Consider the following 24,033-nt stretch of genomic DNA (forward strand, 5'->3'; position numbering starts at 1 on the left):
TGACTGACACGCTGCTGTTATATTTGTTGAGACAATATGTTGGAGTCTTGCGGTGTCAGGATGGTTTACCGTTGCAAGTCTAGATCAAATACGTCCTGTGTGCTGAAGTAAATGAGTGGCGATTGTGAGCGTGGGGGGGGACTCTGACCTGAGGTTAGAAGGATAATAGGCAAACCCCGAGATCTCAGCAGGCCTCCATCACACTCTCAGTGTGACCTCGAACAGTGGAGAAGTTAAAGCCTGCATTTGTCACACACACACACGAGACAAGTTTTTATACCCGAGTATGCACAGACAGTCTTTCCCCTGATAAACTTATATGGAATTTCATATTAACTCACTGAGCTTTAGCAAACAACGCTCTGTTTGAGAACTCCAAAAGCAGAAAATAGATCACTGAAATGTGAAACTGAGGGCTCCATGATCTTCAACCAGTTTTTCTGCTATAACTAGACCAGCGTGATGAACAGCAAACAATGACACAATAGAAGAAGAATACAGAGCTGCAACTTGGGGATTTCATGTTCACGAGCTTAGAGCAGCAGGCCACCACAGAGGCCCTGTTACCTCATACCTTAGGTTAGGCAGCTAGGCACATATTAAATCTGTGAGATACAGTCCAAGGGCTTCAAACAGCTTCCATAAAGACTTGTAGGGGAATAGCTCAAGTAACCAATGCTCACTATAAGGAAAAACTTCAGCAAAATCTGGTTTTCTACCTGCAACTTTGCCTACAACAAGTTTGATATTCACAAATTATGGCATGTCTAACTGAACAACTTTAAAATTTAACAACTGGCAATTATTAACATCAGCGTTATCTCTTCCTGAACCGAAAACAGCTCAAGATCAACTTCTGCACTGGAAAACAGCCCAAATACATCTCACGGCACCGACCTACGGATTTTAATTTCAGAGATTTTAATATTAAAACTAATACTTTTTCTTTGCGATCATGTGTAAGAGCTAATGCCTGTGATAAGTTGAGTTCCCATTGTAGTGAAATTCAGCACGTGAGCCGTGTGTGCTCGCTCGGCCAGAGTTGGGCAGAACAAGAGGGACAGAGTTAACTGTAATCTATCTCACGACAAAGAGCTATTCATAAGAGGGTTTAACTGATTAGGGGGACAGGAGGATTGAAGAGAGAAATTTGGGGGAACGGGAGGGGTGAGCTGTCAGAGGCAGGGGGCCAGTCTCAGACTTATGATTGTATTCAAATCAAAACACGTCCCACAATGCACCTCTGCCCGGCTCTCTTATGCACATACGAGTAGACAAAGAAAAGCAGCGCTGGTGCTTCTCCAAACAGAATAATCTTTCTTCCTCACTCGCTATTGTCTGGCATAAAATTCACAGTACTCCATGTATTACTTTGTCAGTAACTTCCAGTGGGAACTCAAAAGGCTAAAAATCACATGTTGGTTCATTCTGCCGGAACAATTAAAACCTTGTGCCGAGGCTATGGTAGTCACAACAATAGGCAAAGAAAGTGCTGTGCATCATAAATGTAAGTGTGAAATATGATGTGTTGCACTGCAGAGGTTTCACTTGCAGAAAAAGATGCATTAATCTAAACAGGAGATCAGTGAGGTGAGGTGAAGCCAGCTACCGGCCAGCGGCACGGCTATAAAAGAACAGTTGCGCCTAACCTGCCACCCACTAGGCGAGAACCTGACAGGCTAATATGAGCAGGGTGCGTTTCGGAGCTTCAAACAGCGCTGCTGGATTAGCGTTTCCATTTTCTTCCCATTGGCTGCACTGCAGAGCAGCTCAACCTGTTGGAAACAAGTGCTCATTTTAAGATAGACTGTAGCTGTCATGCGATTGCTGCTGGAGCAAAAACAGTGAGGAGGAGGAGGAAGAGGAGGAGGAGGGTTGAGATGAGATGGAGGAGCAGTTATGGTTTCAGCAATCCTCTCCCTGAGTGCCATAGAGCCTAATCATGTTTGTCTCTCGAGGACTCGCGGACATTGCGCTGATGTAGGACCAGGGAGAGTGATGAATGGCGTCTGTTGGAGCACAGAGGTCAGGAAGGTCAACCTCTCATTGGTTGCCTGTGGATTATTGATGAACCAAATTCGACTAACCTCTCTGTAACCTCTTGCTCAGTTCCTCTGGATTTAATAACAGGAAGTGTTTTTCACTGGTGTGGTTTATAATTTTCCCAGGTTTTGTATTCAGCTGTTGCAGAATATTTGCATTGTGTCTGAGAGAGAAAATCAGCCTTTCAGTGAACATCCTTAGGGTAGAGCACCTGCCGAGTGCCATCTGAGATTTCAGTTCACGTCCGAAGATGCAACATTCATATTTAAATAAAGCAACATTTGTCACACAGCCTCCGTGTGTGCTCGGCCACAGACTCAAAAGACCTCTCTTTTTGCGCTTCTCATTAATTTCTCTCACTCTTCCTTCTGCTCTTGGATGTGACACAAGATCCCCCGCTCCTTTCCAATTGTAATTTCTCAAATCTGTGACAGTACAATCCCCCCTCCCTCCGCTCGCATGATCGACCCGTGTTTGGCCATGGCGTGTTTCTACAGCAACTGAATTCAAATCTAAACCTACAGCCCGGGCTTTTCTTGGTCTAGTCTCTATGGTAACCTGAGAGAATGAGGAATGAGGGGGGGGCTTCCATGTCTTTGTGGTGACGGATAAGAGGGAGGCTACGGGAAAGGGTTAAGTGTTCAGCAGTGAAACCCAAATTTCCCTGTGTAGACTCAGGGGGCAGGGCACTCAGATTTTGAAAATCAACATGTGTACACACCCACGTGTTTCTGCAAGATCAGTGCCCGGGGCAGACGGACACGTTATAGCAGCCAATCAGATGGATTTTTTTAAGTATCCCATAAGGTGGAAGTCAAAAAGAGGATGATGCTGCACCTTCTCTTGTCCTGCAGTTGCTGATTAATTGCAGGTCTAATTAGAAAAAGTGGAAAAGGAAACAAGAAGCTCGGGAGAGGATCCTAAGGATCAGGATAGGAGAAAAAATACCTAAAATTATCCCGTAGCTGTTATCATCTAGCCCTGCCCAGTTGTTTGAAAGATGCTGAGCTGAAATCAGAGGTATTCATTTTATGGAGCCTCTAAGTAACACTTGCCTGTCTTCCGGGAGGTCAGTCAATCATTAAACCTAGCTATTTAGCACAGCAACTGCCCCAGTCAGGAATGCAGGGTTAATTGTTAGCCATTGTTGCCTGTCTTTACTCTCAGTGTGTGTTTCACCCGGTCTTTAGGCCATATACAGAGTTAAATGACTTTCATAGCTGCCAGGCTCTCTCCAGACGCTGCTGTCTGGAGAGAGCTGGTGTGAATAGTGACGATATTGTATTTCTGTATATTGTTGCTTCAGGGTTGCAGGGCATTCAACGATTCTGTCCTGTTGAGCTGGAGAAGATGATATCTATGCTGGCTGCTACTTTTTTTTTTTTTTTTGCAAAGCTTTACTATTATTACTTTGCAGAGATGATTGATTATGACACTTTATCTAAGCAACGTCTTAGGAGCAAGCAAGAATTACAGGACGCTGGACACTGATGGGTCACTGTTTACTTTCAAACTGCTTTGGCAGGGCCTGGTATGAGCAACGTGTGTGTTTCCTTCCTGCACGCATCCTCCTGTCTTTTAAAACTCTGTGATTGAAGGGCAAGAAAAGAGTTCATTGAGAGACTGAATAAAAGGAGGGGGTGTACCCTGAAACCAGGCTGCAGTCACCAGGCAACCAGCAGATCAAGTTTCAAAGCCTGACAAGGAGTTGTAAGAAGTACAGAGAAGAGGAGAGGGAGCAGAGCAGGGGCTGTGTGTGACAGGAAAATGTGTGTGCGTGCTTGTGCGTGGATCCATCTGCCTTTTAATGGCGTTCACACACGAGTTCAGAGCGTGCATCTGCCAGGCCCTTACATTGTTTACTACTGTCCATTGCCCCCGCCTAACAAAAAACGGCTTATTTTTATCACACACTGCGGTGGGTTTCTCCTTTAAGCTTAAACTGCATTCAAGTATTCCTGGCATACTCATCTTAGCTCTCCACTTCACCAACCAAACCCTAAATGACAGGACAAAATCTGTCATCTTGCACATCGTTATAATCATCTCTGTAGTGATTCATGTCTTTCAACTCTGTCTCAGGGCCACTGACTTCTCATCACTTGAGCTGCAAATTTTCTTAATTATTGGTTTTGTTACTCGCTGCAAACATTCGAGCTACAGTTGCTCTTCGCACTGTTCGTGGGTGTGTCTGTGACTTTGATCGTGCCCATTGTGACACTGGGTCCTGTGCATGATAAGCCCTTTCCTGCATATGCTGACTCTGCCTGTCTGCTTGCGTGTATGTGCTGACTCTTTCTCTGTCCCCCTCACCCCTCCTCTCACAGGTCGTGTGTCTCTGACCCGGGGCGCCTCTCTGCTGATAGAACGGCTGACCCTGGAGGACGAAGGCTGGTTCGAATGCCGCATCCTGCTCCTGGAGAGCAAAACCGACGACTTTCGAAATGGCACATGGACCTTCCTCTCCATCACAGGTGCAGCACCGCAGGGTTTTGGGGACTCGAGAGCTGCTCCTTTCGTTGCTCATCACTGGCACTGTCCTTATTTAGAACAGCTACAGCATGGGGCCTGGCTTGGACTCTGAAGGCCCTGGCAAGCTGAATAGTGTTATTCCAGTGTATGAAGAGGTTCTAAGTGACATACCTTGCACCCAGTAATCACATCGTGTCTGTCTGTGCCTAGCCTGCTGTGAAGTAAGGCTGGCTTTTAGAATGGCACTGTATCCTTGGTTTGTGTTTTACATGCAAAAAGCTTTTAACCCACGTACATCTCCCGCTCTCTCACCTGCACTGGTTATGTTGTGGAACACTTAGAAGTTAAAATGAAAGTGTGACGTGAGTATTAGATATGATTGTAAGCCTACATCAGGATCGACGTCAAGGCTTATTTTTGGAACACAGCAGTGTTGCATTGTGCATAAATTGGAATCTGTTTAGAGTATTAGACACTGACAGTGATGATATTTTTAATGCAGAGATTGCATATATTTTTCAGCATGGCAGTGTTGTGTAGACATATGTGCCTCTGTCTGCCAGTTGGATGCTTACTAGTTATTGTGCTACAATTACAACGTGTCTATCTAAATATATTCACAGTAACTTATGAAAATCTCTCCTTGTCGCCACTTCATATCCATGCCTGTCTCCACACACTTGTCAGAGCCTGAAATGACTTGCCACTGAGTTCTAATGTAGTTTTAGAGGAGCCACAGGTGGTACTTCTAAACCACAGCAAATCATATCTGTTCCTTTGGATTAGCTGTTGGAGTAGTTCTCCATTTTAAAGTTCCTTTATGTGTCCTTTATGAGTATGTGGATGAAAATAAGTGGTCTATTTGATCTGTCTTTGTTTCAGCTCCACCCGTGTTTATTAAGACACCGCCAACTTTTGTGGAGGTTCTGCTCGGTGACTCGCTGACTCTCAGCTGTGGAGCCCATGGCAACCCTCGACCAACTGTCGTCTGGCATAAAGACGAGAGCCTAATTGAGAAACATGAGAAAATAAAAGTGAGGGGGATTAACAGATGGCATTTTCAGTATTCTAATTAAATACTTAATAATTAGCATTTTCTGCAGGAGTTGCAGCTTTGATTTTTCTTTGAAGCAACCTGCTTTGTTGTTCTCTTCATCTCTGCCTCATAGTCTTCCTCTCCTGTTCCATCCTTGTCTTTGATCGTCTTTACCTTGGCCTCTTTTCAGGTGCTCAATGGTAGCTTGTCTTTGGCCTCTGTCACACGAAATATTTCTGGAGTTTATAAATGTCACGTGTCCAACTCAGAGGGGAACCTCACCCACTACACGCAGCTGCAGGTCAAAGGTCAGTGTTTAACTATAAGTCATTGTAGACAGGTGTAATCTCTGCCTACCTCACGATAAGCAACAGCACAAATTATGTTTAGTGAAATTGTCAATGTATATTTTCTTACAACACTTAAACATGCTGCTTAAACCATAGTTAAATATAATAGTGTATAGTGCCACCTACAGTCTTTTCCTTGCATTGCAGCAATTTAACAATTAAAAAAAAAAGTTCTCCCGCCATCATCAGTTGTCCATTAATTCTGGTCATTCTCGTCTGTCTTGTGCTTTGTACAGGCCCTCCAATCATCCTCATTTCCCCAGAGGACACCACTCTCAACATGTCCCAGGATGCAGTTCTGCAGTGTCAGGCTGATGCCTACCCATCAAACCTGACATACGAATGGTTGAAGCAAGGACAGAATGTTTACCATATTGAGTGAGTCCATCATTTCAAAATATCCATTAATATTTTTAAAACAGCCCTAGGACAGATTGGCGACCTGTCTACGGTGTTCCCCGCCTCTCGCCCTATGGCAGCTGGATAGGCGCCATCCCCCTGTGACCCTAAATTGGTTAAGCAGAAGAAAACGGATGGACGGGTCTCAATGCAGAACCTTTTAAAATTAATAATATTTTAGTTGCTTCAGCAAAGTGTTTTTGTGTCAGTTATTTTGAACGCCTCTTCAAATGTTTATCTTTTTGGTTTCAGATCACTTAAGTCTCGAGTGAAGGTTTTGGTGGATGGAACACTTCTTATCCCTAATCTCATCCCGGAAGATGCTGGAAACTACACCTGTATCCCAACAAATGGGATACTGAGCCCACCCTCAGCCTCTGCCCATCTGAAAGTTAAACGTTAGTCTCTTATCCTGCTGGCATTTTTGTGGTTGCACTTACCAGCGTTCCCTGTGAAATGAGCACTGTAGTAATTTTTTGTGAGTGATTTTTCTTCTGTCATTTTAGATCCTGCGCGTGTAGGCCGAATGCTGCGGGAAACATATTTGCCCGTAGGCATGGAGGGGGTCATTGTCTGTCCTGTCCAAGCCGATCCCCCTGTGCTGTACGTCAACTGGACCAAAGACGGGAACGTTTTAAATCCTGATAATGTAAGTCATGCGCCATGAAATCGAAATGTTTCACTGAGTAGAGATTTTCACCAAAGGGAGTTTGGAATCAATCTTTGTACCTATCCAGTACCCAGGTTGGATGGTGAACTCAGAGGGCTCAGTATTTATAGCGACAGCCAATGACAATGCTGTGGGTATGTACACCTGTACGCCTTATAACAGCTATGGCACCATGGGGCAGTCTGAACCCACCCGTGTCATCTTAAAGGTAAGGCTGTTGTTCTCAACTCAAGTCTTTAGTATCAGGAAGATGATGCACACTAATTAACGGGCAAAAGTAAAAAGGCTCTTTCCGTCCTCCAGGACCCACCATCGTTCCGCGTGCCTCCTCGACCTGAGTATTTCCAGGAGGTGGGCCGGGAGTTGATCATCCCCTGTGAAGCCAGTGGAGACCCTGCTCCAAACGTGACATGGAGCAAGGTACGGGAAATTCTCACGGATGCAGCAACGCAACGTATTAATTCCTTATTTTAACTAATCTGTGTCCTCCCTCACAGATTGGCCCTACGCCTCGCTCCCCATACACTGTATTGGCTAACGGCTCCCTCCTGCTGCAGCCAGTTAGTAAAGATCACCACGGGGGTTGGGAGTGCCTGGCCACTAATCGTGTAGCCACTGTCAGTGCAGGCACTGTGGTCATGGTGCTGGGTGAGTGATCAACCGCATCTCTGCAATAAATATGTGACTCCTGCATTCACTGAATTCAAGTGTACTGCCAGCAGTTCAAAGTGACGTTCTCCTCCTCAGGCACCAGCCCTCACGCTGTGTCCTCAGTGTTTGTCACCACAGAGGTGAACCAGGCAAACGTGTCCTGGGTGCCAGGCTTTGATGGTGGATTCACCCAGAAATTCACTGTGTGGTCAGTGACATAAAATACATAAAATATCACACAATCGTTAGATCCATTTCTTTTTTTTTGACTGTTTTGTTTTTCTTCCAGGGTCAAGCAGGCATCCAGGGGGAAACATGAATGGGCGTCTTTGCCAGTGCCAACATCTAAAAACTACCTGCTGGTGACTGGGCTACTTGCCGCCACGGGCTATCAGTTCAGCGTCCTACCTCAGAATAAGCTCGGCTCTGGACCTTTCAGCGAAATTATAACTGTGCGAACTCAAGGTTTGTACAACTGGACTTATGCTTTGGGTTTGATTACCTCTTACACTTTTTACTACAAGTATTTACAAGTATTAACTTATACTTTGCTTTCTTACCAGCTGTGCCAACAGAGGCACCTACAGCTGTCACCACTCTCCCAATTCTGGATCCTCCCATATTCCTGTCAGCCAACCGGACCGAGCAAGGCGTTCTGCTGCGGTGGTTTCCTCCCGAAGCTCCATTTTCTCCACTGACAGGTTATGTACTGCAGGCCCGCAGGGATCAGGGGCAGTGGGTCATCCTCACCAGCAACATCAGCGCCAATCAGAGTGACCTGCTTGTTCAGGGACTGCTGAGGGTAAGTTCTTATACCTAATTGTTTTATATGAAATTAAAGTTATACTGATTTTTTATGAAAAGCCACTCTTTAAATGAGTGCTAGTTTATGTCTATAATCAAAATCCTGATCCGTCTCTCTCAGGACTCGAATTATGATCTGAGGCTTATGTCTCGCTGCAATAAAGTGCTCAGTGAGCCCAGTGAGTCTGTCAATGTATCCACCATCGGTATGTGGCTTTGTACAAATTACTAAAAGCATTACACCCCTCAAGTTGATAACTGCTGGAATTAGTGGCCTCTGACTGGTCTGATTACAGGGATGGAGGTTTACCCCCTGCGCCCAAGTCTCTTGGAGGTTATCCCTGAGCCGCTGTTGGCTGGTGTGTTAGCTGGAGTGTGCTTCCTGTTTGTGGCCATCGTTCTGTCTTTGGTGACAGCATGCTACATGAGTCAGAGGAGACAGCGCCGGCGCAGGAAGAGAAGACAAGGTAAAGTGACCCTTTAAGACCTACCATAGAACCAAGTCCGCCAGAGCTTATATTATATTTTTACATGCTGTGGAGCCATTTTTTGGAGCATTTCAAGTTGCTATACATCAATACAACCATTATAGCCCAAATTTTAATAATATGTCTGCATTAAGTGCATAGTAATTACATAAATTGCAAAAAAGTGCAATAAACTACAAAAAAATTTAAAATCGTTTTTGTTTTTTTAACATATATTTCTAGTTAGAGAAATTTAAGAGGCTTATCCCTCAAAACTGTAAATACAAAAAAGTTGCACAAACTAGTTTCCCACCAAAGGAAATTTATTTTGAGTGTCTTCATAGTTTTATTTTTGAGATACACCAATTTTCATATACTACAGGAAAAACGAAAAAATATATTATAGTGCAAATTTGCAAAATAACAGCATATGCATCAAAATAAAATATTTCCAGCAGTGCAATATGAGTCCTCAGCATCCCAGAAACGACACAGAAAGTCATGAAGTCAAACATAACTTTTAAAAACACAAGTATAAGCTCATGAGGCCACGATGGTAAAAAACTACATTTCCGCAAAATGACGTCACTTCCGGTTTCTGGCAGGTCATGCGGTCATGTGATAGTTCGCGCTGATGGACGTAGGAAGTGTTATGAACAGCTGATCGGATCGGCAAAGCGTGTTTCTGGAATATTATGTTTTTGTTGCTACAAGCGCTTTTTATGCAGTTTTTGCAAAGCTTTATGTGGAAGGAAACTGTGACCTAGGACAAGCTGATGGCATCAGATGTAAGTACAACTCCTCCGGTTTCATATGCAAAAAAAATTATTGCGCTAGCTCACGTGGTTGCAGCGCTACCGGGATTTAAAAATAGTTACGCAAAATGGAGCGTGTCCGCTCCTACCGGCTCTAAAGGGTTAATCATACAAACACAAGTTTTAAATTTGAAAGTGTGAGCACGTATACGTTTCCCAAGTTTAAGTTAATTATATGATTTGAGAGTTTCATCTGTGCTAGTGTCTGATATTTTTTTCCTTTCCTTACATTTTGGCAGATCTGCCATCTGCACTTCAGAAGAGCACATCTCAAGAGTAAGTGTAGGAATCCCCCTATTTATATTGTATTTGAAATAGACCACATGCAGTAAAATTTATTTATGGTGCTGTTGTAAAGCTTATTTTCTAATTGATATATGATTATTATGTACATGTGATAAAATGGTAAAGGCAGCTATTTTTATTCTCTGTTACCACGGAAGTAGCTGAGCACAATCTTCAGCTTTAATCAACTTTAACAGCATTTATTTCCTGTCTGACTTTCTCAGAGTTCGCTCACCCCCTCGCAGTCCAGACAGTGTCCTGAAGCTGAAGCTGTGTCCACCACTTCCTTTCTTTCCCAACTCGTCCTGCTCACAGTCCGATCGATCCTCGTTTGACAGGGGAAGTCACGGCGAATACCACGACCAACGGAAGCAACTCTTGTCCAATTCTTCTCCGCCACCTCATTACACACTCTTTGAGAGTCACCTGGGGTCTCAGGCACCCTCACCAAGTGCTCTGGAGTCCATTTCCAGAGGTCCGGATGGACGCTTCATTGTCCAGCCACTGCCAGAGGGTTCTAGTCCCTCGAATAGAAAACATTTAAAGAAGACTGTCCTACAAAGTAATGGTGGAGCTGGTGGGGCGAGTGGCTCAGGAAGCAGCAGGACATCCTTTAGGGACTCTGCAAAGTCGAGCATTTTAAGCTCAGAGAAAGATGAGAGGAAGGATTCTCCTCTCACGGTGGATGTCCCGGAGCTGAGCAGGCCTCCTTCCTCCCCTGGAAGAGTACGGGCCATGGCCAGAAACTTCTCCCGTCATGGCTGCTTTTATTCTGATGACGAGCAAAGCTCAGAGGCTCTTTTAGAAAGAGCCAGCTTTTATTCAGACAACAGTGAGAAGAAACCCAGTGATCCTCTGAGGAGGTATCGCATGACAGGACACACAGAAGACCCGCTGCCCTCTTTTGGAAGGAGGACAAAGCTTCTGGATAGAGACACAGACAGGCCGCAGCCTTCAGGCTATGAGCCTATGGAGAGTCAGTTGACTAATAACAGCACCTTAGTCTCACAACTTGACAGTGAGCTGGAGAGGGATAGCATTAACAAGTGTGTCCAGCTGGCAAAAGAGAGGGAAGAAATGGAGAGAGAGCTAAAGAGCTATACAGCTGAGCAAAGAAGTCGAAATCGTGGGAGAGATGAACATCAGACTAATAAAACAGAAAGTCCTCAGAGGGATGAGCCTGAGTCAGAAGAAGAACCTGTATGGAAACCACAAGATGTTAGTATCAGACAGAAACATAGGCCTTTGGGTCAAACAAGTCGCGTGTCTGACTATAGGAGAGCGTGCTACTTTGGCAACACAAGCAGTCCCATGGACCGGCTCCCCATGTCTCGCATTCAGTGGGACATTAGCCCTGTAACATCTGTGACCAGCCTTATTCCTGTACAGACTCCTCAGGAGACCGCATCGCCCAGGCCACGGCGTCCTCGCCTCTGTAGAGAAACCACCGAGGACTCGCTTGCTGTTGATTCATCACGGTCTCCGGTCACCCAGAACACCTCTCTCCCCACAATCTCCCCTGATGTTACCAGTGAACCCCCTTCTATGTGTGTCGACGAACCAGATCGAGCGCGGTCACTGAGTCCTCAGGGAGATCCTGATATATACATGAAGTCCATCAATGAGCAGGACATAATGGAAAAGACACAGCATGAAGATATTGCAGGACGGAGGTCAAGGCATTCGTATGCTTATGGAGGCACTCATCTCTGGGAGACAGCTGCCAAAAGTCCTTCATTAATGAGTGAGAGGCCTGAAAGTTCAGCTTCTTCACCTTGTAATCAGCCTGAGAGACCTGCAGACACAGACTACACATCCACAAGGGATCCCAGTACCTCCAGTCACTCTACTTTGCCTTATGAGCATCACAAAGTGGGGCCAAAGGCTAAAGGGAGAGAGACTCCAGTCCAGGATGACCGACGAAGTTCAGGATTTTACTCTGACTTAGAGAAAGAAGGAATCCGAGCACGCTCCCGGAGGAGTGACAGATGCCTTTTCTCTGACAGCCCTAGCCCCATATCATCCTTAACTCTCGTGGAAGAAGCCGAGAGCGACCAGTCTCAATTTTCTGTCCCCAGAATGTCAGACTCCTTCAAGGCCAAGCCCACAGCTCAATCTCCCAAAATGTCCCCACTCCAGACAAGTGCAATTCTCGAGTATCTGAGCCTTCCTGGTTTTATTGAAATGAGTGTGGATGAGCCTGTGGAAGAAGTCACAGACAGCAAAGGGGAAAACTCAGAACTAAAGCCAGAAAAATCAGTGGTGGCTAAACCTGATGTAGTTCCTAAAAACTGGGAGGTTCATGTTCAGGAAAACCGTGAAACTGGCTCAAACCAAGAAGCGGTTTGCTTTAAACAAACTCATTCTGCAGGCGCTGCTGAGGCCAGCTTTGACACTAGTAAAAAACAAGATTATGGACGTTCCCGCCATGGGGAAGCTAGAGTAAGATTTCCTGATGACCCAAAACCATTCTCACCCGGCCCAGAAAAAACTAGCAAGCAGCTCTATGATGAGAAAACAAAGATTCAGGTTGGAAATAAGAGCACATACAGGCCCGAATCCAGACTTGGGTCCAGGTCAGCTCACACCTTGTTCAGTGCAGCTAAAGGCATGGCGGATATAGTGTCAAAACACTCGCAGAGTTTTGTAGACAGTAGTGAGTCTTTATCAGAGCAATCCCAAAGACAAGCTTCTCAGGGCAGCAGGACTAATAACATTGTATCGCGTATAAATCAAGCCCCTGTGCCATTTCTAAAGAAATCCTTAAGCATAGGTCCCTGCAGGACTCTTTCAGGTATGGGACAGCCTCGTCCTTTTCTAAAGAAATCTATCAGCCTGGGCCCACAGAGGTGGGAGCACTTTGAGAGCCCAAGGACTTATATTTCTGAGAGATGCTACTGGGACGAATTCCCAAACCCAGACGTCAGGGTGAAGTCCTATAGTTTGGGTCGCACACCGCCTTCCCACCCCAGGCCAGGCCCCTCCTGGAGGGAGTATGTCCCGTTCAGGCGCCCCAGCATGGGCAGCTTAGAGAGGCCTCATCACGCACAAAGATCTTTAGCTAGTCCTTCCTACCTCACGCCTGCTGCGTACCCACCCAGACAAACCTCAGTCTCCCCACTGATGGAACCCTCCGATCCACGACGGCAAGCTACCGTTTTCCCAGAATCCTCCAGATGGTCCCCCACTTATCCTGAAGCTCTGAGGTCTGTCCAACATAAATATGTCCCCATGCCCTCCTCTATCCCCATCCCCCACTACCAGCACCAGCACTGGGCAGGATCCAGAGGGGATGGCCTGAAACCCATGGACTCAAGGAGAGGTCCTCCGAGGTCCTACCTGCCCAGGGGCATTAGCTGGCCCTCACCTTACTACGCCCCTTTCCCACCACGAGAGGGAGAGATCTACAGGCAGCCTGACAGGATGATGGGGAGGGGAGGGGAGACCGAGATCCGGGAAGGCAGAGAAATCAGGGAGGGGGGCAGGGCCAGTTATGCCAGTCAGAGCAGTGGTAGAGGGAGTGCTGGACTCTTCCGGCAGTCCCTGTCCATCACTCCCACGCTGCTCAGCTCCCCAGAAACCACAGAGGAAAATGAGCGTCACAGAGCTGACATGGATTTGCCTGAGAGGAGAGCGAAAAGGTGAAACACCGTCACACCTGAAAAAGCAAAACAAACTGGAGCGTCCTCACGGCTGAAGGACTTCTTTCTGTTGCCAAAATAACATTAATATTGTCATTTTACTTGTTGGTAATTGCTTTTATTCTTACCACCTTGTTTTGTGTGTCTAGAAGGAACACATCAGTAGATGAGAGTTATGAGTGGGACTCTGCTGATGCCTGTGTGGACTCTGAGGTCCTGGAGGCCACAAAGTTTGATCAGTCACAAACAGGTTTACAGAGAGGCAGTCGGGATCAAGCCGGTGGCCTCCAGGATCAGCGATTCAAAGGTGACTATTTCTGTTACTTTTCTTCTTTATGTTGCATGTTTCCTTATGAGTGAAATGCTTAGGCGGGATTCACACGGATGTGTTTCATGCTTCGGCGCTCTCACTTTTCATGCACTTTGATATTACCCCGACTAATTTGCTAGTTACATTAAATCTGGTGACATCACATGTTGCCAAACTAATTATGGATCCATTACTTTGCTTTTGAAATGCCAGTGCAGGCGTCACATCACATTTATTCCGATTTTCCAGAAATCGTGTTAGGAAAATATCCTGAGAGAGCGATGTGCCCGTTTGTGCAGTTCATCGTCAACACAAAGAAGAAGTCCATCATTGTATTGAATAATTAACCTCACCTGCAACCACTTGTGGCAGATGACTCAGCCAGATGGAGGTTTCTTCCTGTTAAAAGGGAGTTTTTCTTTCCCACTGTCACCAAGTAGTTTTTCACAGGGGTCATGAGATTTTTGGGGTTTCTCTCTATTATTATAGTGTTTTTATCTTACAATATAAAACGTCTTAAGGCGATTATTGTTGTGAATTGGCACTATCTAAATAAAAGTGAATAGAACAAAGTTTATAAGAGCCAGCTGGGAAACAACCACCGTCAAGCACTGAAGCAGCATATCCATGTGACTCCTGCCTTACAGTGATGGCTGCATGTGTTCATCCTGTGCCCTCGTGCTGTGATTATTGTGAGCTTGTCCCATGACATGCCCATCCATGCATTTCCTGTGCCTCACCTCACCCACCCCCCCAGGCCCGTCTCCCTCAGTCAGCCCGCCAGTTTTCAATCCACCTCGATGCCAGTTCAGCCGCTCTCTAAGTGAAGCACGTTTCAACGCTCTCCGCCTGGAGTACGAAGAGTACAGGCGTGCTCAGGAATCCATCTGTTCCCGTGAGCCCTGCGTCACCCCTGGCCACGATTCAGACTCTGACTCCAGCTCGGCACTGCTCTAGCAGCTTAACTCGGTCCGTTATTCTGCCTGCCCTCTCGCCTTCTTCCTCCTTTCTCCACCTCTCACTGGTCGCCTTGCTTGCACCATCTTCTTGCCTGCTTTCATATCTATGATGTGCAGTGAAGTTGTGCTTGATTAAAACGTTCTGATTATATTTAAATTCCTTTAACCTGGCCTTTCAAGGTTCGTGTAATGCTAAACTCCTGTGTTTTTGTCTTTCACAGGTACCTCTAAGGGAGATATCAAATAGCAGTTTTAATGAATTAACGACAGCGCTGTGGTCACCACACAGTCACACCTCACTGGAGCTTTGTTATGTGATCCTCTTTTAAAATGGACATTGCTCATCAAATGTAAGACAGCAGCTCTTCGGTTGTTTTTGGATTGCGTATTCTTTTTCTTGTCTTGTTGTTCCATTGTGCTTTGCATAATGAAGCTGAAAAGGAATTATTTATTTTTCTTACAAAGTGCGTGCAGCTGTGTTTGAGGTTTTATTTTGTAATCTTGACAATCAGGCCCAAAGGAATGAAAAGTTTAGGGAGGCTTAAAAAATGTTTTACAGTCCACAGCTCAGAAAGACCTGCTTTATAAAAGCAACAGCCTGCTATGTATTTGGACTGTTTAAGACGCTCCTTTAGTAAAAAAAAAAAAAAAAAAAAGGGGATGTTTGGGCAGTGTCTGTGTCTCTAATGTCGCCTGTGATACCAATCAAACAGCACTAAAAACAGTTTCTTCCCGCTCCCACTTAATAAGACTAAGTACTTAAATAATAATAATAGTACTTGCAGTTTAAATAATGCTAAGGCTTCCTGCAATTTGTGTTACTGATCCTTTACAAGAATTGAAAAGAACTTGCTCACTTCCTGCTACGACTCGCCCTTTGGTTGCCTAAAATTATGTGTCCCACATATTATCTGTCCCAGTAACATCCTCCCATTGAGCTCTTATTAATCAGTTCACCTAAAATCTTGCCCCTGTATTTGTTAAAAATGTATAAATGTTTATATATAGTTTATTGTGAATGATTGAATGTTGTATTGTGTACAGTCCTCTTCAAAGAAAAACGCTTCTTTACTCCACCTGAGTCAGTCAGACTTTACCTCTGCGATTTATGAATAACAGATACTGTAACACTTGATAAGATACACAGGGAAATTTATTTTTGCCTTATTTTATTCACATCACCCTGAATGACAGTGGAGAGGTTTCGAGTGGCGGGATGTATTCAAACAAAAACCGGAGGATTCACACTGATCGAACACCTTCTCCTCACACAATGAGTATTTGTGTATATTTATTGAAGCGACTTACGATATGCAACGATGTTTACAATTCACATCCTCGATGTGAAGGCAGCACTGTGAATATTTCATCGACTTCTGATTCTGTATTTGAAGTCTGTTATGAATTTTGTGCCCGTTTTTTTGTTTGTTTTTGGGGGTTTTTTACCGAACAGAAGACGCTTTTGTACATCACCTGACAAACAGAGATCTAAAGAATATCTTTGTAGCTATAGTTTGGGATTTGTACTATATTTACTTTCCTAACCCAGATGAAAATGCATTTCTGACGATGGCTTTGGAAGCTCTGTATAAACTGGAAATTTTTATATCTTACCACCTGGCTGTTTTTTGTCATTTTTATATGTTTGTAATGAATAAATTGTTTTATTCAGAATGCATCAGACTGAAAGAGTGTTGACTGATTTTCTTTTCTAAACACTTAACACCTATCACTGTTAACACAATAGTCCCTCTCATTAAAGCTTGGGTAACCCTCTAAAATAAGGCTTCTAAAGAGTCTAATTCCCCTGTAATTAAATGGAACTTCTTTATTATTATTATCATTATTATTATGTAATTATATTTATCTACAAGTAGTTGAAGGTAGGTACACTACAAGTTCTTTTTTTTTTTACAGAAAAATTAGAAATAATTATAATCTAAGTAGATTTTAGATTTATATAGCAATAACAATTTTATTGATATAGCACATTACATGTGTAAAATCAATGTGCTTAATAAGACAGCAGCATTAAAACCCTGTGTAGGTTTACAATGCCTTAAAGACAGTGAAAACAGCAAAAACAAAACAAATCAACAGGACCTATTCAGTGTAAACCCGGGTTAATAAAAAGGTTTGGAGTCTGTTTTTGAATATGTGCAGAGTTGTAGATCAGCAGGAAGTTGTTGTAAAAAACAGACTACAATAACGGAAAACACCTTCAGCAAAGAGAAAATGATTATATTGTAAGTGAATTTAAATAGTGCACAAGTGATCTAAAAGGTGTATCTAAAATTTTGGATATTTGACAGGAAAAGAGGCACAAGTTGTATTGTAAGTCATTTTAAGTACTGTGTACAAGTTTTTGGCAATTTTGCAGAAAAACTATATTTCCTCATCTATATTATAAGTACACTATCCTTGTGTGTGTGCGTGTGGGGGGGGGGGGGGGGGGGACGTATTATGAAGTGATCTTGCCTAACTTTCACGTGTTTTATAGGAAAGGATGTACAAATTATTAGGATTATTAGGATTTTCCCTTACAAGGAAAAATAAATAACATCCACATTTGTAATTACAATGTAATATGGGGAAATATTGTTTGTTGTTCCACAAAATAAATTGAAATTACGCAGTACTTAAAGTTACTTACAGTGTAATTATTCCTTTTTCTTGTAAAAACACGACTTGTTACTCTCTATTCTAACGTACCTACCTTTAAGTATTTGTAGGTAAATGTAATTAGATTGTAATTTCAAGTAAAATAAATTCATATTCTGTTTAAATACGGAGGAATTACACCTTTAGTCATGGGCCATGTTATAAATTGTTACCAAAGCTTGTTTATAGCAAACCTGTAGGTATGAGGCTGCCATTGTTTTCAGAATGACACAAAGTCAAGTCAGCTTTATCTTTCATATTAAAAGTATTTCAGAGGCTCTGTTAGATTCTACTTACTTGCAGCTTGCAGAACCATCTTAAGCAGCAATGGCATGAAGTAATTGTTTTCTGCATGACTTTGTGGAGGTCTTACAGAAAGTGCCCAGGTCCTGTGGCCAAATCATTATCGCTTCCCCACCGTGCCTGACAGATGGTGTGAGGTGTTTGTGCTGATGTTTGTTTTTTTCTTTAACAAACATGGCCAGGCATCTCCACTACTTGTTCAGTCTTTTTCTAATTATACTGTTATAAGCTTTAACATTAACGACTGACTAAGATCAGCTAACTGAGGTCTCTAGAGTCTGATGTAGCTGTTGGGTTTTTCCCAGTTTTTCTCAGCATTGCGTGGTCTGACCTTGGGGTGAATTTGCTGGGATGTCACTCCTGGGAACACTATGGGATTATTTTAACACACACCCGAATACTCCAAACCAGCAAACTGACACAATGTCTGCATTTACAGAGAAGCTCACACTTGCTGATCAGTTAACTAAGTGCTTTGATTGACAGACACTAACTGCCACTTACCTTTGTTCCCAGTTTTTCCCAAGATTACTTTTCTTTACATGACTAACTATTGTGAGTGCAGGCAGTGTTCTGCAGAAAGCTGAATCACAGTTTGATTTAAGGACTTAAAATGTCGGGGTATTTGTGCAATATTAGACTTTGCCTACACTTTTTGGGATTAAAACTATTAAATATTTTCTCCATGTGATGTTTATCTGTTAAGTTGGTGGAAGTAGCTGTGATGGTGCTTTCTCATGCTCCCAAATCAGCAGTTAAGAGCACAAATGTACCAAAAGAGGACACTTGCTATTAAAACTCTGACTTGTTATTTTGAGGAAGCGCAGTAGATTTCTCAGTCGCTGTCTTTAACCCCATCCTTAGCTCTCATATTGACCAAACAAGATTACACAACACACAGCAGTTGCGTTTTACTAAACTATTTTTTTATTGTTTCAGGTAAGAATTCATCACAGTACACAGGTGTATATTTTGCAGTAGCACTATTTCTTCTCCAGATGTCACCTCACTTGGTTGACATGCGCATGACATGCTTGACCATATTTCCAATACCATCAAATATATAGTGATAGTGATAGTCAGTCTCCCACATGAAGGATGGAGTGCTAATCACTTTGTTCTTCTCATCCACATAGGCTTCGTAAAGGAAAGGGTTAAGGTCAAATCAGAGGTTATTTCAGAATAATGACAAAGAGAATATTTTTCACTGATATTAATACTGAACAGAAACCTTGGAAAGGATATATATGGCTCACGGACGTTGTGGCGAGCACCCATGCCCTTCACAGCCTGCACCATGTTTGTGTTTGGCCAGTTTCCCCAGCGGGTGTTGTCGTCTCGCTCGTAACCCATGGTTACCTCAATGCTCGGCAGCACACGGCAGGCCAGCACAGGAGCCATGCTGGCGAGTCTGAAACAGGAGCAGGAGAGGACAGTTGTCTGAGGTCGGAGACTTACCGGTGTAAGCCAGACAGGAGGGACTGAGTCCTGAGAAAAGAAAGTCTCTCCCAGAGCAGCACTGATTTGGTGTGACACCACAAAACTGGTGGCTAGATTAGGATTAATATGATCATTTAACAGCAAATTAAAGCCCCCCAAAAACAAAGTTTTAATTTGGAAAAAGGGAATAGAAGCTCAGTGGACGTTTGCCATCACTTAATCTGCAATTTATACCCATACTCTTAATCGATGACAGGCAGTAGTACCTTGTGATACTACAAATGTTGACATCCATCCGATGCCAGGGAAATACAAGGCCAGCATTGCAGACAGCAGTACTGATACTGAGAACTTATAAAGACAGCTTATGTTTGGGAGAGCAGTGTGTCATGATTTATGAGATAAAACATCATCAGTTTGCAAATTCTAAACACAGTCGCAGTCATTTTTACTTTCTACAATTATTAGTCAAGACAAAAAAACTCATGTATTTTGAAACTGGGTTTGTTTCAGAGCTGGGATGTAAATGTGCCTGTCTCTGAAACACTTCGGATCAGCTTCAGTTGTTTAAATGTGCTAAAGGCTATAAATAAAATAACCATGACAACCAAAAGTTTTTTATTTTGTGTAGATTTTTTATAAACCTTCCTTTAATTTAATATATGTTTTCATTAATAATGCATCAATCCAATTCATTGGGCTACATACTAAACTTAGAGGGCAGAAATAAAGTATCGTTCCTATTACCAGACTCAATCTGATTCCAATACCAGCATTGGTATCAATACTATCGATACTTCGATTGATCCACCCACCTCTAACAGACAGGATACGTCATTCTCTATTCTACCCACATTTTTAAATACTGTTAACAAAGCTAAATACAGACATGCATGAAGCACTGTTCAGTTATTTCTCAGGAGAAATGAGAGCAGTTTCTAATGCACTGCGCAGGTATTTGAGTTTTAAGAGTGCTGCCTGCGAGCCGCAGTCTTCACAGACATTGAACATTTCCTCGCCCCTCTTTGCACCTTTTGATCTGCCTGTCAGACATCGTGGCACTGAAAAGCTAAGGTTTTTTTTTTCTGCATGAAACTGCAGCTGGAGGGTTTGTGCCATGGATGGAGATGCGCATTGCAGAGTACTCATTATGCCCCCCAGGCACTAAATTCTCGGTTTAAGAAAGGTGGCGTGATTCTAAATATAGGTTTGCTTGTTTTGTTGGCAGATCGTTTTCAGATTTAAAGACTCAATTACAGCTCTGACAAAACAGAACAATGGAGGGGGTGTTATATGGAGGCAGCAGGGCTCCCGTCTGCAATAGAAACATGTCATCACTTTGACAGTGATACTAACTCCCAAATTACACAGCTTGCAAAACATTTGAAGGCCTTTGCTCTTGATGGTAGAATGGCTACAAATGATGGCTGTTTTAGTCTTTAAATAATCTGTAATGGCTCCGACTCCTCTGTACACATTAATGGCAGTAGGAAAGGATTAGTCCTCTTTGGGTTGCGGTCAAGAGTACTTTTTAACCCTACTCAGCCTCCAACTCCACTCTTTAATTCCTGTAATCCCGCATCTCCTGTGACCTTTGACCAGGCCTTCTGCACCCTGTTCCCTGTCTGCGCAGCCACTGCTCATCACCTCATCAGTGCCCTTGTGCCAACGCAGTCACCAAGGCCAAACCGGTCAGAAGCAGTCTGAACGGATATTTTCAAAAGACAAAAAGGCATTCTGTAATCAGATTACATTACGTAATCTAGCCTCGTTCAAAACTTTTTAGTGCGATTGGGTTACTGATCCAAAAAAGAAAAAAAAATCTGGATTATCCTAATCCCAACAGGAAGAGTGAATTTAGGGGGATTTTGTGAAGAAAATATAATAAAAGTTTAAAATTGATCAAATAAACCAACAGTTGGAGAGATCATGTAGATGAGGTAAACATTAGGCTATCTATAGACGTTTTACTACAGTAAAGTGGGAAAAAAGGTTTCTCTAACCAGAAAATCAGCCCTGTCATACATCAGGACTGCCTGCAATGACACAATCATCTGAGGTGCTGCAGTCAAAAAAAGTGGAAGTACACATTCATGTAGGAAAGCCAGCTTTAAAATTCTGTTCTCTCCATAAATGAGGCTCATTATGATCTTATGATTTAAAACGTGGGTTCAGAATACCCAGAAGCCACAGCCAGCACCCTGCACTGTCATAATGTATGTAGTCCTGTTTAGAACAGGCGCAATCGGGATTTGGTCGTCTCATACAGTTTGAATCCAGATCAGGATGAAGTTAATCCAATGCTAATTTAAAAAATTAGCATTGGATTAAGTGAAAAAAAGCACTAAAGTAAGAGGGGTTACATGAACCTGGAGATTTTCATAGATTATTGTGATCCTGATTTTTTTTTTCTTTCTTTTTCCTTTTTTAAAAAAAACAAAACTATTTTTGAACAACACCTGAGTGTCAGTACCAAGACTGTCCTGTCTGCTTTGAACTGTAGGATTTGTGTGGTCTGCCTGCCCTCATGTTCCTCGATGTCAGCTTAGGACTCTGCTTGTCCTGCTGTCTGCTCTGATCAGTGAGAGCCAATAAGGAAACTTTTAGCAGACGATTTGTAAATCTTCTCAATCACTTATTTAATTATATGCAGCTTTTCTTCTCGACTGGGTTTGTTATTTTAACACACTGACTATTCTCTGTAGTTTCACTGTTCCACAGTAGAAGTCAGATTTCCATGTGCAAATCTTTACTCGCAGGAAATGAAATGATTAACAAATTTTAAGGATGCGATGTGATCATTTTTACCTAATAACATCATATTAGTAACTACTAACAGGATCACACTATAAATATGAAGTCTCTCAGTCAGCAGCTCAGCATTCACTGCCTGACTGTTTTCCTTTTTACAGCCTCTCCATTGTCCCAATTCCATTACGGGGATTGTTTAAATCTTTGAATAGTTTAAAGTAATCTAACATAATCTGATTTAAAGCGTGCCAGAACTCACTGGCGGTCTTTAAAGTGGCCTCATGATTTATCAAATTCTCCATCAGTACTGCAGGAGTGAATATTGCTCAGATCATACGCACCCGATAGGCTTGCGTGAACGATGGAAATCCTTAAGCACCCTTTCCACGTCGCCGTGCAGCTTGCAGTCTTTGCCGTCCTTCATAAAAGATGATCTGAAGAGTAAAAACTAATAATTAGTGGTTCATTTTAATGTAATACAAACTTGTGTTGTATCTAATCCTAACTCTGTTTTACACCAGCCGGTCTCAGAGTGATTTCTTCACATGTCAGCACTCCTCACAGATTCTTGATGATTCCATGGCCTCCTGGAAAGATGACGGCATCGAAGCTGTTGACGTCCAGCTTGGACAGGTCCTGCATTTGTGTCATTCCCTGTCCGTGACTGAAGCGGGCTGCCTCCATCATCATGTTCCTGCGGGGATGGACAGAATTCATCACAAAGTGCACCCACGTAACCATAGACAAAGTCAAAACGCCCACTGCGCCCATCTTCGAGGCCCACCGGTTCTCTCCGGAGGCAGGTTGCTTTCTCATGTGGTCAATCACGTGCATCTGCTGTTGATTTGGAGCAAACATCTGGAAGCGGGCGCCGTTACGGCTCAGGTGGTACATGGTGCTGAAGACGAGAGGGGTGCATTACCATCTGCCTGTGTTAATTCAGTCATGTGCATTTCCTGACCTCAGCAGGAGTGATACTCACTAAACCCCTTCATGGACATCAGTACCGTCCCACCATCCACATCCTGAGAAAACCTGAAACACATGGACTCACCAAATCACAACTACACCCACACCCGTGGATTTGCTCCTTTCTCCCAGACTGATCTGCATCACTTACCACTGCAACGTTAGTATTTCCCCAGTTGCCGTAGTCACCCTGGTGCACAAAGCAGGCAGGCTGGCGAGAAAGAACAGCCAGCGTTTGTTTTGACAGCAAAGCCCTGGTTGCCAACATGATTTAGCTTCAATCTCACTGTTGTAGAAGAAAAATAAAAAAGACTTCACAGTTTTACCACCGAGCCACGTAGAGACTTTTAATGGTCGTGGTGTTGATGTCAACGAGGTTGTCCGTATATATACCTGTAGAGTGGGGCTAAGTGACGTTGCCACGTAAGCTCTGTCTTCTGAGAAGAGCCGTCTCTTGTTCGCCTTGACTGACTTACTCTCCTCCTCATGAACACTCTTTCCTATTAATACCTTGTTTATTTATCTGATTAAGTCATTTGGCCACAGAGTGACACTTCAGCTTTGAAGAGCAATGCAAACATGTAGTGCTTCAACCCAAACAGTATCTTGACCTTTTAATAGTTTAACTCTTGGTGACAGATGCAGACGAGCCAACTTGCAGAACAGACGCAAAAAATGTTAGAGTAGCTAACATATACTTTGGCAGAACAGTCACAGTGTCTTTTATATAAGGCAACAATCGAAGTGATGCCTGAGTGAGCCCTTTTTTCCTGCTTTCTATAGTTACTCCTTTGTCCCAATTCAATTACAGGGATTGTTTAAATCTTTTGCGTTTAGCTAGTTCAAAGTAATCTAAGGTAATCTGATTTATGAAGAGTGGCAGAACTTGACAGTCTGTAATTTAACCTCATGACATACGTTATTCTACACTTGCTCATTATTTAAAGACTGTTTATTGATCACATTATGCATCCAGGAAAAGCCTTGCAGTCTTTGCCAGTAAGACT

General features: G+C 43.3%; 2 protein-coding genes across 5 annotated transcripts in view; one reads left to right on the forward strand and one right to left on the reverse strand.

Moving 5' to 3' along the window:
* Positions 1-15,597, forward strand: part of igsf9b (immunoglobulin superfamily, member 9b) — a 28,266-nt gene extending 12,669 nt beyond the window's left edge. For 3 of the 4 annotated variants that reach the window (XM_040019421.1, XM_040019420.1, XM_040019419.1), the window contains 19 exons: positions 4,371-4,517; positions 5,398-5,549; positions 5,742-5,859; positions 6,138-6,279; positions 6,553-6,698; positions 6,807-6,949; positions 7,038-7,178; positions 7,274-7,390; positions 7,468-7,618; positions 7,718-7,829; positions 7,911-8,086; positions 8,185-8,423; positions 8,547-8,631; positions 8,722-8,892; positions 9,947-9,983; positions 10,217-13,633; positions 13,783-13,940; positions 14,701-14,912; positions 15,124-15,597. In XM_040019421.1, coding sequence (XP_039875355.1) covers positions 4,371-4,517; positions 5,398-5,549; positions 5,742-5,859; positions 6,138-6,279; positions 6,553-6,698; positions 6,807-6,949; positions 7,038-7,178; positions 7,274-7,390; positions 7,468-7,618; positions 7,718-7,829; positions 7,911-8,086; positions 8,185-8,423; positions 8,547-8,631; positions 8,722-8,892; positions 9,947-9,983; positions 10,217-13,633; positions 13,783-13,940; positions 14,701-14,900 — 5,852 coding nt within the window. In that variant the 3' untranslated portion in view covers positions 14,901-14,912; positions 15,124-15,597. The remainder of the gene's footprint in view (positions 1-4,370; positions 4,518-5,397; positions 5,550-5,741; positions 5,860-6,137; positions 6,280-6,552; positions 6,699-6,806; positions 6,950-7,037; positions 7,179-7,273; positions 7,391-7,467; positions 7,619-7,717; positions 7,830-7,910; positions 8,087-8,184; positions 8,424-8,546; positions 8,632-8,721; positions 8,893-9,946; positions 9,984-10,216; positions 13,634-13,782; positions 13,941-14,700; positions 14,913-15,123) is intronic. The other variant, XM_040019423.1, reaches the window with a different exon arrangement.
* Positions 15,598-18,479: 2,882 nt separating this feature from the next.
* Positions 18,480-23,518, reverse strand: es1 (ES1 protein, mitochondrial). Its single transcript, XM_040019727.1, has 7 exons — positions 23,178-23,518; positions 23,040-23,092; positions 22,842-22,955; positions 22,620-22,751; positions 22,399-22,491; positions 19,112-19,277; positions 18,480-19,007 (listed from the first exon to the last, which is right to left on the reverse strand). The coding sequence occupies exons 1-7, from the start codon at positions 23,292-23,294 to the stop codon at positions 18,873-18,875; spliced, it is 810 nt and encodes a 269-aa protein (XP_039875661.1). The 5' UTR covers positions 23,295-23,518; the 3' UTR covers positions 18,480-18,872.
* Between the last annotated feature and the right edge of the window lie 515 nt (positions 23,519-24,033).

The sequence above is a fragment of the Simochromis diagramma genome, unplaced genomic scaffold (assembly GCF_900408965.1).
Source record: "Simochromis diagramma unplaced genomic scaffold, fSimDia1.1 OVJJ01000822.1, whole genome shotgun sequence".
In the NCBI taxonomy this organism is placed as follows: domain Eukaryota; kingdom Metazoa; phylum Chordata; class Actinopteri; order Cichliformes; family Cichlidae; genus Simochromis; species Simochromis diagramma.

Bases quoted from the DNA above. Each gene is read 5' to 3' on its own strand.
- es1 (XM_040019727.1), bottom strand. From the start codon at position 23,294: ATGTTGGCAACCAGGGCTTTGCTGTCAAAACAAACGCTGGCTGTTCTT. The intron at 23,093-23,177 runs GTAAGTGATGCA...CATGTGTTTCAG, and splicing joins GAAATACTAACGTTGCAGTG to GTTTTCTCAGGATGTGGATG. The intron at 22,492-22,619 runs GTGAGGAGTGCT...TTTACTCTTCAG, and splicing joins CATGGAATCATCAAGAATCT to ATCATCTTTTATGAAGGACG.